The sequence below is a fragment of the Nelusetta ayraudi genome, unplaced genomic scaffold (genome assembly GCF_046127955.1).
Source record: "Nelusetta ayraudi isolate G7.1 ecotype Tasmania unplaced genomic scaffold, CSIRO-AGI_Nayr_v1 ptg000005l, whole genome shotgun sequence".
NCBI classification, from domain to species: domain Eukaryota; kingdom Metazoa; phylum Chordata; class Actinopteri; order Tetraodontiformes; family Monacanthidae; genus Nelusetta; species Nelusetta ayraudi.
In genome coordinates, this window is record NW_027466055.1 from 4,602,493 (window position 1) to 4,619,832 (window position 17,340).

Sequence of the window (17,340 nt, forward strand, 5' to 3'; positions counted from 1 at the left end):
TCTTTGTTGTTAGGCAATCTCTCTCTCTCTCTCTCTCTATTTATATATGTGTACATATATATATATATATATATATATACATAATGAGAATGAGAATGACAATAAATTAATCACATCTAACAGGTTAAGTTTATGAAGGAGCTAGGCAAGACATCTATGTCACGGGTTTAAAATGGATGCGGCTCCTTTTCCCTCCGACATTGTGCAGCCAAAATGCGGCTGTCAGAGGTCGTTGCTTCGTTGCTTTGCTTTTAATGTTCATTCTGTTTCTCTGCAGCTGACATAAAAGTTTTTCTCTGAAATCCCCAAGGAAGACAAGTTGCCATAACCCTGTTTAGCCCGTGTAAGACTGTGTCAGAATGACAGTTTGGACAGCATCCACACCACTGAATCTAATTCGTCCAAATTCCCAGAGAAGACCTTTTCATTTTGGTCCGCAGAGCGCAGGAATGGCTGCGTATTGATGCTCTTTTTCGTTTCCTTTTCATGTTTTGAGCATGTCCATGGAGAAACGCTAACTTTCTAGCCCTGTGAGCGGCTCAATGACTGTACTCATTGAAGGTCTTTGAGGTGCTGCCACTCGTCTCTGCGCTGCCCTGCTCTTTGTGCTCGGTCCAACAAAAGTAATGATGTCTCTGAGAACCGCCTTCCTTCGGCCTCGCTGAAGGAGCTGCAGCCCAGATGACGGCTTAGCTGGTATTCAGCTGAAACAAAAAGCATCAGCATTTAATCACTGGTTGCCTTTGAGCTATTATTATCAGTCAAGCTGGTATATTCAGGTTTGATATTAATGTAAAGTATAAGCCTTGATGCTCATAAATTCCAATCGTGTCTTAGGGGTAGGTAAACGCCTGGAGCACTGACAGCGATGTCTTGAACACAAAACTCGTCTGTCCAGTCGGCCTGCTCGTTGCTCTGATTCTGATTCTTGGTCAAATTTTTAAAGAGAAACCTAAAATAAGCAAAGTCAGCTGGCTTCAGATATGGCTGTTCATATCCAGACTGAGCACAGATTAAAGGGACGGGGTGTTGGTATATTTGTGCGGGATTACCAAGGTACTTGACAAACATGTTGAGTGCAGAACAAAAAGATTTTTCATTCACATAAATTAGATTCTACACAGATATAATGCCCGAGCCGCCTTGCAAACACTGTGGTGCTGTGCACACTTCTTCAAGATTTTCTTGCGCTCTCTGGTCTTACAAATGTGCCATAAATCCCACCAATCAAAGAGAAGATACTAAACCAACTACTCACTACTCTCAGAAGAGAACTGGCTTGTCTCCGTTTAGACCAGTAGAACTTGTATCGCCCATTGAAGATGTGTGGCCAACTCATGTCATGCCCAGTGTGTAGGGGGCAGGCATGATAGGAGCCTGGACAGTCACGAAAAGGATTTATTTTTTTTTCCTTTAATAACTTTACAAAGAAGAGTGGTGACAAAATGAACGTGACATCAGAGCGGCCCAAGGACAAAGTAAACAAAGGACACCTCAAACTGTGAATTATAACCTGATTAAACTCAGACGGAGCCTGCAGTGGGCTCTCTCAGCAGCAGGTATTAATGCCGCTCTTGATTTCGTATGGTTTTATTGAAATGACAAAGAAATCTTAAAGCCTGACAAAAAGTCTGGAGAAAAAGTTCTTCACAAAGATTTCTCTACCCGAATAGAAACAGCAGGGTAAAGGTATTTAGGAGAAATGGTGGCTCACAGTACAAACAAACAAACAATAATTCTTGTTTTCCTTCTCTTTGTAAGAAGGAAAACAAAAACTGGGTCTTTGGAAGGTGGACAATGTTGGCGGCTGAGCAACTGGCCCATGTCATCTGTGTGGACTGTACACTTGCCGTCTCTTGGCGCAATCAGTCACCTGCCTGAGCTTGAACCGCGTCCACCAATCATAGCTGGCAGGAGGAGAACAGTGGCACAGACTTGGTTTTCATAGTGGAGAAGTGGAAGCAACACAAACAGAGAAGAAACAGAAAATAATAAACTAAGAAAGAACCTACATTCAGCCACAGTCATTCTTCTGCGGAAAGTGGAAACCAGGAGATGAGACTGGCTGCTTGGACATGAGATGAGTTTAACTTCCTGTCTACTGGTTGGTTGATTCTTTGGTACGCTTGTATAGCTGTCAAGCGCTTGAAACGGGGAGGACTAACAGGAACATTTGAGCACAATATCACACGGGTACAAAACCATGTTCTTCTTCTGCGCTTCACATCCCCGCCTGCTCGCACAGGACAAGTATAACACGAGCACAACAGCGTAAACGTGCGCCGTAAATCAGTGGCAAGCAAAGGAGCAACATCTTGTAGTAGCTTATTTGTGTCCCTACTCGCTCCCCCGTGGATTACCCAGAAGCCATCTGTGTTCCTCGCAGTGTTTTGTACCTCAGGGGCCGCGTGGAAGAAACCAGGCCAACCCACATTAATGTGCCTCGTTCTGCAGCGAGTCTGTTGTGGGTTGTGCGCTGGTATTTCAAAGCTGTCTCTGTGCGATCCAACTCGCTCTCGTGCCCGAGTCCCCGTTGGTGTGCGGACAGCACATCAATGGCAACATTAAAGGTTACAAGGCTCAACAAAACGACACGTTCACAAGTTAAACCCGACACTTTATTGTACGACGTTTGATCCTGCACACACACACACACACACACACACACACACACACACACACACACACACACACCACTTTTTCTCTCACTCACTTGCACTGTCACACATTTTGAAAAAGAATAGAAAATGAGGAGGATTCTTGGTCTAATTGTCTGTTTCTCCACAAATTGCATCAAATTGAGTGTCATATAAAAGAAGTCATTGCAACTTTCTGCCCTGGTGACAAAATTCAGTCAACGGTAGCTCAAACACCAGCATAAACTCTCTGTAAGTGTGAAACAGAGCTAACATTCTTTTGAATATTAAATATTAATATGTTCGATTTTTTTGTTTGTTTGTTTTGTTTTGTTTTTTTTAAAGATAAACTGCATCTCATTTTATTGGTCCATAAAACACAAATTCCCTGTACTGGTTTTGGTTTAGTTTTGCATCTAGCTGCAAACCTCTCTAGATCTTAGATCCGTGGGGGGGCTTTTCAGAAGTGACAAGACACACTCCAGATAAATGTGGATTATTTGGACTTGTTTTTTTTCCCTGCCATTCAAAAAGTTCTTTTTTTTTTCACTTGTAGACTGGGGAAAGGCTAAAGGATTCTCAAATGATTAAGCGATTTGAAAAAATGGGGGAGACCTCGGACGTGAAGATCATTTCAACCTCTCTAACTGTAACTTTCTATCACTTTTAACTACATAAATTATAAATGCATGCACACACTAGACAACTCGGTCATACTGAGAGGCTACGTGCCGGGCAACTGTCAAAGTGGCTGCAGAGACGAGAACTCGCAGAAACTCGTGCGATGGGAGGCGATTTGTTGTATGATCATGAAAGATCATGAAAGAAGCATGAACCCTCGTGTTGTTGCCATACTTGCACTTTGTTTTTGCTGCCACTGCGGGAGCTTATTTGCACACACACACACACACACACACACACACACACACACACACAGCCTGGCTTGGCTATGACTTTGAAATTACTAAATACAATATCAGACCTTAAAATACACAAAATCCAATATTTCCAGCAAAGAAACACACCAGTAATGATCAAGCGTTCCTGGGGCTGCGAGAGTCTAAAGTCTGCTTCTCCCGAACTCTGCGTCCCGCCGTGATGTTTGAGCGAGTGCATCCAGCAGCTCCATCTGGCAACAGCAGACACTGAAGTGAAAGGGTACGCGCCTCTTTCTGTGAACCTTTTCAGACAAACAACACTTTGCTATCCTGCGTGGCGTGGCAGGATATTGCATTTCTTTCTCTTTTTTTCTGCCATTGTGTTGATGTTGTTGTTGCAGGCTGTTCCTAAGGCCCCCTCCCTGGATATTGTCACGTCATTATGGCCACTTGATTTCTCATAGAGCATAGACAGAATGCTTGTCTGTATTGTGCGTGTTTAGTCATATGCCAAGGCCAGTGTCATTTCCCCCCCTTCATCAACAAGCATAATTACACAAGCAGCTGGTATATTGTGTATTTTCTGATTGCTTTGTTGCACAGTTACTCAACATACTTTTACAAACACGCCTGCAAGAAAACTTTTGGCAATGTTTAGCCCCCACCCTCCGACCCTGTTTTTCCCCACACTTGTGGAGTGATTGGTTTCATCTATTTACAGCGGTAATTTGTACACAAATGAAATTCTGACCATGTTGTGAAGGAACTGCACGGCAACATTTATAAATTCAACAGCTATGGCCTCTTGACCAATTAGCCGCTTCCTCTGCGACGCCTGGAGTTTCCGCTCAGCCACTCTATGCCAAGTTAATACAAAGAAAAATAAAGTAAATTCCTTTTGCACAAATGAGCCAACAAATTAAACCCATCCAGCCTGCAGTGTAAGGCTGCTTTTCTTTCTATTGTCAGTCCTTTTCAAGGTCCTTGTAATTATTTAACTCAACCATTTAGAGACTCTCAAGTTTGAAGAGATATCGCCACTGTTGCCTCCTTAACAGAGGGAGCAATAAAGTGACTCTATATCTGGGTATAATAGCAGTATGAGATGCAGAGAGGCCGACAGAAGAAGGTGTGTGTGTGTGTGTGCGCGCGCGCGCGTGTGCATGTGTGTGTGCGTGTCTCAAGGGCAAAATAATGATGCAGCCTCACTGGGTTTAATGGCGTGATTGGGTCTTTTTGTTGTGCAGCAGTTACAGAATTCTTCCACTTTCTCTTCTCACCTCTCGATTGGCTTTTTGTACTTATTATATACAATATGTTGTTCTCAAACTTATTGCTGGCATTGGACAGTGGCTACATACCCAACGTTCCTTCTAATTCATTACCATTGCCAGTAAGGCATTCCATCACATCAGATAAAGTGTCTATTACTCATTTACTCATTGGTGACTGAGATTGTGTTGGATTGAATCCACAGGTCTTCGTGCAGGGGCAGACCCACTTGGACAAATTTTTTTGTTGTTGTTTTTTTAAACAGAGAAAACAATGGGGATGACCTTGCATGTCATGTCTCCCTCTGAACAAAACAAAAAGCACTGAAGGACGTCTTACTGTATTTTCAGAGAGGAGTGTGACGTTTGTTTTTTGTTTAGCAGGCACAACAACTCATTGTTTGCATACTTATTCATTGCCATATTCCAGGCAGAATACACCTGTTTTTTTAATTAGGTGGGTGCCTTGGCACACCACAGCAATTAAGCTGTCAGTCAAAGCCAGATGGCTGGTGGCTAATTTGGGGAAGCCGCCTGGTTCTCAGCGGATTCTCCTAGTGACTTTAGTCGTGGATCTACAGGAAGATGAAAGGAGAGGACACAGTGTCTGGATCGCTGCCTCTATGCACACCACTACCTGCTTCATCATCCTCTGTGGTATTTTGTTATTGTTTTAGAATATTTTATTTCCTTTTCCCGTAGAGCTAACACTGTCTGCTTGCTGCATGTTGATGTTGGTGTTTTCCACTCACTAGATTTTTGGAGCTTTAGCTTAAAACTGAGTTATGGTCTATATCAGGGGTGGGAGAACTTTTTGACTGGTGGGCCCACAATGGGTTCTCAAATTTGACAGTGGGGCCTATAAATATGTATGTGGGATATGTTAAAAAAAAAAATATCATGTTGCTTTAATGTCAATTGAAAATGAACAATAGCAAAGTTAAAATAAAATGTGTCTTTCAAGCCCAATGGTATTTAGCTTTTTATTAAAATGACTCTTAAAACACTGACAAAATGGATGAAATACCGCTATTTTATGACTTACTCGCTATTACGGTATTATAATTTAATGAAGTTTGACAGGCCGGATTAAAAGGCTCAACAGGCTGCATGTGGCCCCCGGGCTGGAGTTTGCCCATGCCTGGTCTATATGGTTTAGACCTGGAGAAGACTTGGTTGGATCTGAACGCGAGGATGATCCCTGAACCATATTCTGCGCACTGAGCCTTCATGTCTGCTTCCTCCCTTCCAGGTTGTCTTTGAGGGAATCCGTGGTCCTGGCTACGAGGGGGACATCGCCATTGACGACGTGTCCATCACTATAGGGAAGTGCAAGCAGGAGAACACTGTTGCCAGCGCAGGTAAGACAGGTAAGATTTTTACTGTTGACTGCAGGGACTTACTGTAGAGGAAACAGACCTGACAAATCGCATATGTTTTAATGTGCCGGCTGAAAATAAAGATTTACAAACGTCCAAAATTTAAGGGATAGGAGTTAATAGAGAAATAAAAATCTAGCTTCCTCCCACCCTGATGTCATCAGAAGGCTTGAAAGGCTGAAAGAACAAGTCAACTATTTCTTTTTAATTGTTTAACAGGTATGGAAATACGGAACAGAGACGAAAACTACATTATTATGTGAACGGTGAAGTTGGCATTGGAGATTATTCTCTCTCTTTTTATCTTTCGAGCTTCCAAGCGGCACACCTGCTGCTTTATCTGCAACAGCCTCCTCCGTATCCACTCACCCTTGTTCGATTTCGGCCCTTTACTCTTCATTATGTCCATTCCTCTGCTCTGCTTTTGATCCTTTGACACAACTCTTATTTACCCTCACAGACGCACGACGCACTTCATTGCGTAACATTGTACAAAGACAGTGAAATGGATCTTGAATTGGAGCAAATGAGAAGAAAAAGCATGTGTGAAGCATATAGAGAATAAGAAGAGCTCTTCCCCATAATTTAGCTGTGTACTTCTGCAGTGCGTTTATTTGTTTGAGCACCAATCACAACATGGGTAATGTTGCCCTTAATCATTTATCACTTGTTTCCTACTCCTTCTTCAACTGCATGTTACAAACTGATTTCTAATCCAGTGAAAGCAACAATTTATCACATAAAAAAAAGCAAAACCAACACCATGTTTAATTCACCATTAGTCGGTCAAACTGAGCTGTCAGCCCATTAATCCAACAGCAGAAACTGATTTTGCCCTTCACTGCAGTGTCTTTGGTAACCCTTAGGATAGACACCAACAAAAACAAACCAAAAGAAAAGAAAAGAACCAAACAAAATGCACTCCCAAAAGGTGTATGTTGAGATAAGTGGGTGGAAAGAGACTCAAGTAGCCAAAAAAGGTCTTGATCTAGAGAGTAGACAGAAAGAAAAGGTCAAAGACAAGGAGCGACTTAAAGAGCTGTATGTGAGGGGGTGAGTGTCTGACAGTGTGGAAGAGGGAAAAAAGGGAAACTAACAGTTTGGAGAGAGAGAGAGAGAGAGAGAGAGAGAGAGAGAGAGAGAGAGAGAGAGAGAGGTCCAAGAAGCAACAGAAGAAAGGGAATAATAAAGTAAAACCTGCCAGCCGTTAAGTCATGGAGTATAATTGTTGCACTGTGTGGGCACACAAACGCACTGGCAGTATAAGATCAGGTTGCTTCATTGCGTCTTCAGCGTCTCGCACATTTGGCTCTCCAAAAGCACTTTGCTGCCGCTGTTACTTTGAAACCATGAAAGCGTCACTCACACGAGTCGGTGCCGTGGTCAAACATGTATGTTGCTGACCTGTCATGCAGCAAGTTGTTCTTTATTTTTCATCTCCAATTGAGCAGCCCTGCAAGATTATTACTACAATCATCCAAGAACAAAGGTGCAGATCTCCAAGAGAAGAGCATATTTAGCTTTCTCTGAATAGCTTCCCGCTTAAAGCTTTGTTGCATCCTCCACATGTTTGGAGGAGAAAAAGTGAAAGTGAGACCGCTGCAGGTAGAGTGAGCGACACCACGACAGAGGGTGCTGCCACTAACCTGGGAGAGTGACCAACTAGCTAGGAGAACTTCTCCGTTTCAACACCAATGGAATATTAATAGAACTGCATGCTTCAGCTCACTTTTAAATAAAAGAAGAAGAAGAACTCTATTATGGACTTTTCTCATTTCTGTTTACCAGCTGGAAACACAAGTTGAAGAAAAACCGAAAATTTTGTTGTCCGTGTGCATTGTTTGTGCGACTTTACTTGTTTATACACATCTCCAAACGTATATTTGTCTAGTGACCGACCATAACACCCTCCAGCCGCGCTCTCTCAGTTAAAACAAAGAGAGTCTGTGTTTTGCATAATAACGTTTATATTGAACGACAGGTTGTAAGAACCTGTTCACTTTTCACGGTGCGTACCCACTAGCAGGCAAAACATCAGAGCCACGAAAACAACAGAGCGCACGGGGGGTGAAAAAAAGAAGGAGGGAAAAAAAACGAGCTTGTGAATTATTAACGCGCTGGTTACCTCCTCAAACCCCTACTGTGAGACGCGCGCGTGTATGTGTCTGATCTCATGTGCATGCAAAGACAGGCGGATGGGGTGAATAATGGATGAAGCTGTAAACAGGAAGAGGAATGCTCTCGAGCTCCTTCAGAATGTGTGTGTGTGTGCGTGCGTGCCTGCCTGAATGCGCGCGCGTGTGTGTGTGTGTGTGTGTGCAAGCCTGTGTGTCCTGCAGGTTTAGCGCTGGCACAGACGTTCAGCGTAGACAGATTGGTAATTATCAGGCAGGCGACAGACAAGCATTTCGCCACAGTGAAATCACAAATGCATCAGGCCCTGAGTGTAGACTTTGCCACCGCGGAGTTGGCAGGGTAGCGACATGGACGAGATATTGCATTCATCTCAGGTTTTTTTTTTTTTTTCAGGTATGATCAGAGGAATGTCTGGCAGAGAGCGAAAAAAAAAAAAGTTAACGCAGTTCAAACTTTACTTGCAGAAACAAAAAAAAAAATAAAAAAATGCACACAGTCAGCCTGGCTGCCATCTTAATGCAGTGGAAATGTTTTGAAATCAGTGCAAAAAAAAAAAAAAAGCGTCCACCGTGGCACGTTGATGTTACTGTTCGTGCTAATGATATGTTGTATGATATTTTTGTTATGGAGCATACAAGGAAGGGGGGGGGGGTTTGTCTCGTTATTGTTTCACACAGAATCGTTATTATTGTTGTCATCAGCTACGTTGCTGTTAGAGGAATCAATAAGACAGCGGCACCAGCGTACAACGACCATCAGGGTTTCAACCTTCTTCAATGAGGTCTCAAAACACCACAAGCAAGAGTAAACACTTTTATTGCAAATTTTCTTCCTCATTTTGCCAATTTTTGTCTCTGTTTTATGGTGCCGTACTTCTCAAAACCTCGCCACAGATCGTTCAGTGTTTGTTCATCGTGCTTATGTAGTGACAGGCTAAAATCATGTCAATAGAGGTGCATCAGTGAGTAGATATACTACACGTAGGTGTGCTTGGTGAAACAGCCTGACCACATGCAAAAGTACAAAGCAGCAAACAAGATCAATGACAGCTTTGATCAGCAAGCGGTCGACAAGTTGTGGATGAGCTTGTGAGTGTGCGCGTGTGTGTGTGTGTGTGTGCGCGCGTGTGTGTGTGTGTGTGTGTCACCGGTTGGATGTATGAGCCAGTTGATGTTGCATCTCTCACTTCCTCTTACATACTGTGAAATGAGGAGAGTAGCAGCAAAGTCTCATTGGACAAGTGCCCTGGGGCTGAAACACACACACACACACACACACACACACACACACAGCAAAACACATACGACATATACACTGTAAGATCAAGGTGAAAAAACACACTTGACAACTGTTGTAGTTGGTGTGGTGGCAGTCACTCTGCGACGTGTTGAGTGCTTGGCCTGACGACAGGACAGAAACACACACATAATTCTGATCCCACCATAGCAAGAGCCCTTTCGCTTTTGTCGTTTTTGGCACAAGTTAAGAACAGTAAAGATGCGTACAGACTCGGGGAAACGAGCATGTGCATTCTCAAAGATATACACACACCCTCGTGCTCGTGCACACTGCACTAATTCATTGTCCTCCTGGCTGGTCATCACACATTGAGAAACATAAAGAAAGATAAAATAAAATGGCCAAAAAATAAAAAATAAATTGCTCCCACACTGTACAAAAAAAATCATTTTTCTAACACGGTTAGAAAGAAATGTGAGGCACCACTGCCTCACTGATAACTCAAACTATCCCCTGCCAGGTTTCTCCTTCCCTGTTTGCAGGAGGCTGCGAGCAGAAGGATAAATATGCTAGAATGATTTTGACTGATTTGATTTTGAATTGTTTTGGTCACAGATTTTTTTTGCGTTCATAATTGTATGTGGCTGCTAATACAGGATGTACACTCACGTGCTTTGACAACTGAAAACAAAGAATTTACGATAAACATCACTGAATCAATAAGAGTGACCATCTGAGCGTTATAATGTTACGCTAATGCTGTGTAATACACGCGATAAGATGCATTTTTTTCTCCCCTCTTTTATCATCCCTAGTTCTGATTGGTGGATCGGACTCGCTCCCGTTAGCCAGCTGGCTGACCTTTGCCCTCTCCTGCTTCCTGTCGCTGCTGCACAGATGATGAGCGGCTCCTGCAGCGCCACCTGTCTGTGATGGGACAGGCCCCGCCCTCTCCCTCACCTCACCTCTGACCCCTCCGCCCACTGCACCGTCCCGTCGTCCTCCTCCCATCCTCCATCCGTCTATTTCACCTCCAGATGAATTTTCAAAAAAGAAAAACCTGCCCCCAATCACGACGCTTTCCTCAAACCCCCCCCACCACCACCACTCCCCTATGACGACATCCATGTAGTATTTAAGACGACCATAATCGATGATTTCACGACAGAGTTGACAGAGTCGTCTCCTCCGTCGGCCTGTTTAGTCTCATTAGATTCACTTTGTTGTGGTCGGCGTTCCACTGTTTCCTCACGACCCCGCCGACCTTTCCCCCGTCATGCGTTCACCCCTGTCACGTGTCTCCCCTCCTTCTCCGCCGCCGCTGCGCCACAAACCCCGACGGCCGCTCCGACCTGTTCCCCAGACACGCTCGAGTGTCAGACACTCTACCAAAGATGACAAAGGACCTGAGGGGATAAAATCAAGGAACGAGGGGATTCTGAGAGGACAGTAGAAGAGAGACGGAAGGCGGAGGGGGAAACAAACCGCCCTCCGTGCGGGACCCTCTGCTGGGGAAGGCGAACCACACCGGAAGACACAAGAGGCCGGTGGAGATAAATAAACTGATGAATGAATAAATGAACGAATGAACAGCGAGGAAGAGGACTAGTACGAGGCCGACATAGAAGAAAACGACAAGAAGGATGCTCCTGGTAGCTTTTTTCTTTTTTCAAGAGACGAACCTCATTGCGGATTATACGTGTACATTTATCTCTCTCTCTATATATATTAAATGTAACAGTTTAAACTGAAACACAAAAACGGGACACCGAGGACTCTACAAACTGGAATAAAAGAAGCACAATGTTTATACGACCCCCCCCCTCCTGATTCTACTCTGCTTATGATGTAATGTTGCAATTTGTCAGACCTATATGATGTTTTTTGATATTTTGCTTTTCTTTTGGTTTTGTTCAAAGGGTTAAAAAGAAAAGAAGAAAAAAAAAAGCAACGGAAAAAATGGGGTCAAGGGCAATGGGTATGCAAGATTATTTTAATATTTATGAGAGGAAGAGAAGATATTTGTGACCCGGAATCTGAATTGGATTGGAGGGAGTGACGCGAGGGTGACTCGTCTGTCCACACAAAACAGTTTCGCGCACAGACACGTGTTGGACAGCGCCCCCTGCCTCGCAAAACATTTGAAACTGTTAAGCTAACAGGTGCGGCGCTTGCTGTCCTGCTCATGTACAACCCTGAACCATGTCAAGGTAAGAGAAGGTTGGGTGCGTGCGTCTCCAGAGAGAAGAGAGCTGGCGGGGTGCAGTGCAGGCTGGTCACATGACTCGGCGTCAGGTGGAAGAGGTGGATCTCTGTCACTGTTCAGCTCTGGGTGTCTGCGCTCATCATTATGTTTTGAGAATGTTTAAAGCAATACTCGGCTATACATCCATCTGCAGTAGTTTCATATGTTGTAGGACAACGGAGTTAGCATTCTTATCTGAAACGCTCCTCTCTTTCATGTCACTTGTCACACATCCCGTGTCATCCACCATGTGTTGTCCATATGTTGATTTCTTTGAAAAGTTGCACGATTACAACTGTAAACATTGTGATAATTCATGACGACTTAGAGCGAATTAGCAGCATTTCACTTTATCTCGTGAGTGCCAGTGTTTCCTTGTCCACTTCACTTACCGAACTGCTTGTGTCTGCTGCATCATCATCCATTTTTATTTTTTTTCTAATGACGATTTCAGCCAAAAACTATTGATTTTTTTGTGGTTGTGTCTTTCCGTCAGTATTTTCATTGCTGAATTTGTGATGTGAGATATGGAAAAATATTTGTAAGTCCAAGTCCATCCAGATTCAGAGGTTGTGGGAAGTGTTGTTAAGCTTAATGACTTTCTTTGGACTCTTGCTGCCCTTCTACACTCCTTCATAGAAGAGCTGAACACACAACTGGCCAGCGAACACCTGGAAGGTCCAGAACCTTTTATTAATGACAGAACTGATTGATTACGACACTCGTAATTGGGTGGAACTGAGGGAGAAATGGGTTCCACCTCAGTAGTTTGATCTGCCATTATTTACTTTCAGCTATTTGTGATCACCACCATTTAATCTGTTTTGTCATTCCATCCAAAAATAATAGTTTTTTTTTTGTTTTGTTTTGATTTAATGAAATTGCCATTATTATGTAATTTTTCTATACTTTTTTTTTCTGACGCACTCATTGCAGGACCTTCAACTCAACTTTATGCATGAGGTAAATATAATACCCATGTAGTTAAAAAGAAAAGAACATTATTAACCTCTGATATGCATGGCATTAATCGCGCTACTTAAAGGTAATTTATCATATCTCATGCTATCTCACTGACAGTAAGGACGTACAGTAGAAGCTGTGACATTATGACATTGCCTTTTTACATGCAGCTGCTGCACATCGTCAGAATCAGTCATAGTGAACATTTTCTCCAATGCCTTCCAATCAAAGAATTTGTTTTGATGAAATGAAACTTAATTTGTTTAAAGTTTGGCTTGAAAAACCACAAAGAACCCACAAAACTCATAATGAGGCTTTAGGGTTTATTGCTCCCATAATAAATTCACACGATCAAAGTATTCTTTAGATAAAGACTTCAAAACATAAAAAGCTAAATGGTTTTAGTTAACTCGCACAACAGCATTGGAGTCAGTAACATTTTCATCAGTGAACAGACTTTCTCAGAGTGCACGTTTGGCTTCGTTTAAAAAACCTGGACAAGAAATAGAATATTTCAACACACGTCATACAACAGCTTTGAAGTTTGTCTGTGTGTGTAGAGATTAACTTCTGGCATCAGAATCATCAAGAATCTTGAGTGGGCCGATCAAGCGTAGCGTGGGCGGCCTTTTAAAACTTTGTGCAACCTTAACGCTGCAACTTAAAGTTCCATTCAGCAGAATGTCAAGAAATTTCAAGAGAATTTGCTGTGGGCAAACCAAAGATGATGCACGCGACTAAATGTTTACCAGACGAAGCAGCAGCGTTTCATTTTCTGAGCCACCAAGTTGTCCATTTAAACGAGTCCACTCCCTTTTTTCTATGTCTCAGAACATAACGAAGTGAGTTACTGGATACTCGTCACACCGTCTCACCTTCTGACAACTGATGTCTTTACGTTTACGCTCATTACCGCTCTGCTCTGCCACATGCGAACATGATTCCACTCCACCGCTGACAATACAGCGGCACATAATCAGTCACAAGACATAGACAGACTGTTTATCCCCACCCTGCTGTGCACTGTCCGCACTGTCAACCTCCAGCCGACTTTTCCAACTTCTACATTGTCCCGTTCTTACATAGGAATGAGCTGAGCAACTGTGACCATACCGTGTGTGCACAAAAACAAAAGGAGTCTTAAGAATATGACAAAGCTTTAAGTGTCTGGAAGCAGCTTTCCGGGGCGAAGCTCCTGTGAATTGGTCTCACTTTCCTCTTTAGGAAGATGCTCACTGGTTGCGTTTCCCTCCTCTGCGTACGAGCGTGCCCACTGTTCTCCGGCGGTTTGTGACGCACATGTCCACACAAAATGGCAGCACTCTGTGTATCGAACCCTTCAGCTGCTGCAAGGGGGGTGAAAGCCTTAACGCCTTTTTTAGGAGTCACTTTCCCTCTGCAACTCACTGTGACAAGAATAGTTTTTGGATGACGCCACAGTTGATTACACACACACACACACACACACACACACACATACACAGAGAAAGAGAAAGTCAGATTTATTGTCATTAAGCAGTTTGTGCAATGTGCAATTTTTGGAACTGGACTTGTAAAATGCACCTTTAACAGGGAGGGGACATGGAAAAAAAAGAATCCAACAGTTCTGGGTGTTGTATATCTCCGTCATGTAATGAAGTATTTTAGAGGCAAATATATTTGAGAAATGACTCTAAAGGGTATAAATAAACATTAATAAAAACTAAAGATGGTTTTGTTTGTTTGTTTGTTTGTTTGGCAGCTGTGTTTCAGCAGCAATAGTCCAGTCTGCACTGCTTTGATGCCAAACTAAATGCGATCAATACCACTCTGACGCCTGCACACTCAGTGAGTGGCAAGATAATATTGTCGAACCATTATGAAGCGGGCTGCTGGATTTACTGAAGCAATATGAAATATTTTCATTCCTCCTTTGATGCCTCAGCTTGGATTTTAATATGTTTGCACTGATGTGCACATTTGTTGTCAGACAGAACCATTTTCTTTTTTCTTTTTTATAGAATTGGCACTGTCTTGGATATGACGTATGGCTTCAGAACTACATGCATGAATGAGAGGCGATGGGATAAATTTGGGGATAAATGTCTGCGCCTTCTTCCTTGAAAGGAATTCCCCCCTAAATTGCTTCTTTTTCTGATCATAGATGCAAAGAAGTGATTGGCTCAAACACATGAAAGGCGCTTTGCTCTAACTCAGAGAATCTGAGCGTTCCCTTGCTGGTCAGTGCAAGTGAGGCTGAGTTTCAAGTAAATGGCTCCTCAAAGTATTTAATTCTTAACTGCATCTGTTCCATCAGTATTGGATAAATAGGTGTCATACCTCATCCATCTCCAGATTATTCCTCATGAGAATACATTTTGCTAAATTTGGAGCCTATAAATAATCATTTATCAAGAACACAGAAGTGGGGGAAAAAAAGATCAAATGATAATTTTCCTCATTAGCACTGTTAACCCTGCTGCAGCCTGAAAAGTGACTCTTGCTTTGATCTGCGAAGGCAATTTCAGCAAAAGAAGCGTTCAAACTAAATATACAAAGCAAACTTAAGAGGCAATAAGACAGCTGACAGAGTGCACCGCTGCTGAGAGTTCCCAAACACAATCTCATTTCCATGCACGCTGCCTGAGATGCTGCCTGGTGCGACCTTTTCTAATACATCACAGCAGCAGGGGGGTAATTGCCAAAGTGCTCCAGGTGTCTGAAAGCACTCCGTACGCATGCTTGAGTGCTCATTATTTGTGATTAATTGGCCAACATGTTTGGTCAACTTGCGCTCAAACTGTGCCCGCGGCTCGGTGAAATCTGTGCGATCACAAAGACACAGCAGGAATTAAGACTCACAGAGGCATGATTTATATCTGTCTATCAGTTCTAAATGGTTTATTATTATAATTATAATTATGATAAGCATTATTATTATTATTAGTAGTAGTAGTAGTAGTAGTAGGAGGAGGACCGGGAGGGGGATGAGGAGTAGACCTCAATAGAACTCTATGGCCTAATATTGGTTCCATATGTGTGAGTAAACTGTTGCAGGGTGAATGCCATTTAAAGCAGCCAGTTGACTGAACTCCTCCTCGTCCTGTTTGTTTCTGTTGTTTTTCAATGTTTGTCTTGTGTACTTCCCATGTGGTTTTTCACTGTCTTTTTTTTTTTTATTATTTAATTTCTTTTATTATTGTTATTATTATTATGTCATTTTCAGTTACAAAAGGAACAGCGGTAATTTAAGAGATTTGCAGAGCTAGGTGTCACCACAGAGTTTGGTTTTCCCCATTAATAAATGAGCAGGTTTCATCAGAAAATAGGAAAGGTCTGTTTCCATCGCAATGTTTGTAATTCACAAAACACCCGGTGATTAACACGGTTTGTCAAGGAATTTAAAAAAGGAAACACTAAACGCATCTCGGCGCTCGCTCGCATGCTTGCTAATAGCTTCCCTGCCACCTCATGCATGCCTAATTTGTAAGATGTGTAAAAGTGTAATGAAGCCACATTACTTAGCACTCAAGTTAGGGATGTCATCACAAAGTCATAGCATCACTGTAAGTGCTGCGACCACAAGTCATTCACACTGCATATCTTCTGAGTTCACGCCGCTGCCATCGTGCTTCAAAGTATCTTTCGAATTTTGAATTACAACCTATCCGGCAGATTAATTAGCCAAATATTTTCTGTTTTTCATTTACCCAATAGTGAGAGGGAGAGAGGGAGAGAGGGAGAGAGAGAGGGACAAAGAGAGATATGTAAAAAATGTTTTTTTTTTCTCCGAACACAGCTCCACCCCTTCTTTCACCTCTCTTGTTTCATGTTTTCCTGTGATGATCTTCCCCCACTGAGCAGAGCCAAATGTACAGACAGAAATCGAATTAATGTATGCCTTCTACTCTGCGCTGCTTCTTTGTGGGCTGCTTCATTTGTTGTCAGGGCCGCTGAGGGAGGCTGGATTTCTGTGAGCTCGAGCCTTGCATGTGCATAAGGAGTAAAGCCTTTTTCTGCCTGTTGATCCATTGATTTATCACGGAGAATTTTAATTTGTGTACCTGGAAAAAAAAAAAAAAAACCTGTGGGTTATCTGCCAATTGTTATTTCCATTTAAAAGTAAACAAACAGGGATAAATATTTAAGCATAAAAAGGGAAGTAGACTATATATGAGTTGTTTGCTCTGCTCAAACAGCTAGTGTTTGTTTTAATATCTTGTGTACAAGAAGCAGGTAAAAAAGTTTTGCCAGAAGTGTGTACAACAAAAACAATTTAGTCATTAATACAGTAATTATCACATAGGCATTTTTTTGAACTTACTAAATTTCTTGCGATCTAATTTGAATTTCAACAGCAGAAGTTCTGTCCTTGCATAGACTCTCTCAGTGTTGCGAACCTTACTTACCTATCTGTCTTTCTTTCTCTTCCTAGTCTCCAAATCAATTCCTTCATTATCTCCCAGCAGTACTGTGTCCTCTGAAACAGAGAGCAGGTGTAGCTATTAAACACACACCATAACGTGCGCGTTGCTCTCGACGGAGTCACAAATGTACTGAGAAAGCTGCCTGTTATGCTTGAGCAGTAAATTCCATTTGTTTGATATTCAGCCA

General features: G+C 42.5%; 2 protein-coding genes across 3 annotated transcripts in view; both read left to right on the forward strand.

The window, feature by feature from the left end:
- The window catches only part of mdga1 (MAM domain containing glycosylphosphatidylinositol anchor 1), a 147,596-nt gene extending 132,993 nt beyond the window's left edge, over positions 1–14,603 (forward strand). Inside the window, exons 17-18 of one of the 2 annotated variants that reach the window (XM_076050440.1) lie at positions 6,038–6,155; positions 10,355–14,603. In XM_076050440.1, coding sequence (XP_075906555.1) covers positions 6,038–6,155; positions 10,355–10,440 — 204 coding nt within the window. In that variant the 3' untranslated portion in view covers positions 10,441–14,603. The remainder of the gene's footprint in view (positions 1–6,037; positions 6,156–10,354) is intronic. The other variant, XM_076050449.1, reaches the window with a different exon arrangement.
- Positions 1–17,340, forward strand: part of LOC142904391 (uncharacterized) — a 329,108-nt gene that overhangs the window by 234,788 nt on the left and 76,980 nt on the right. The window lies entirely within an intron of this gene.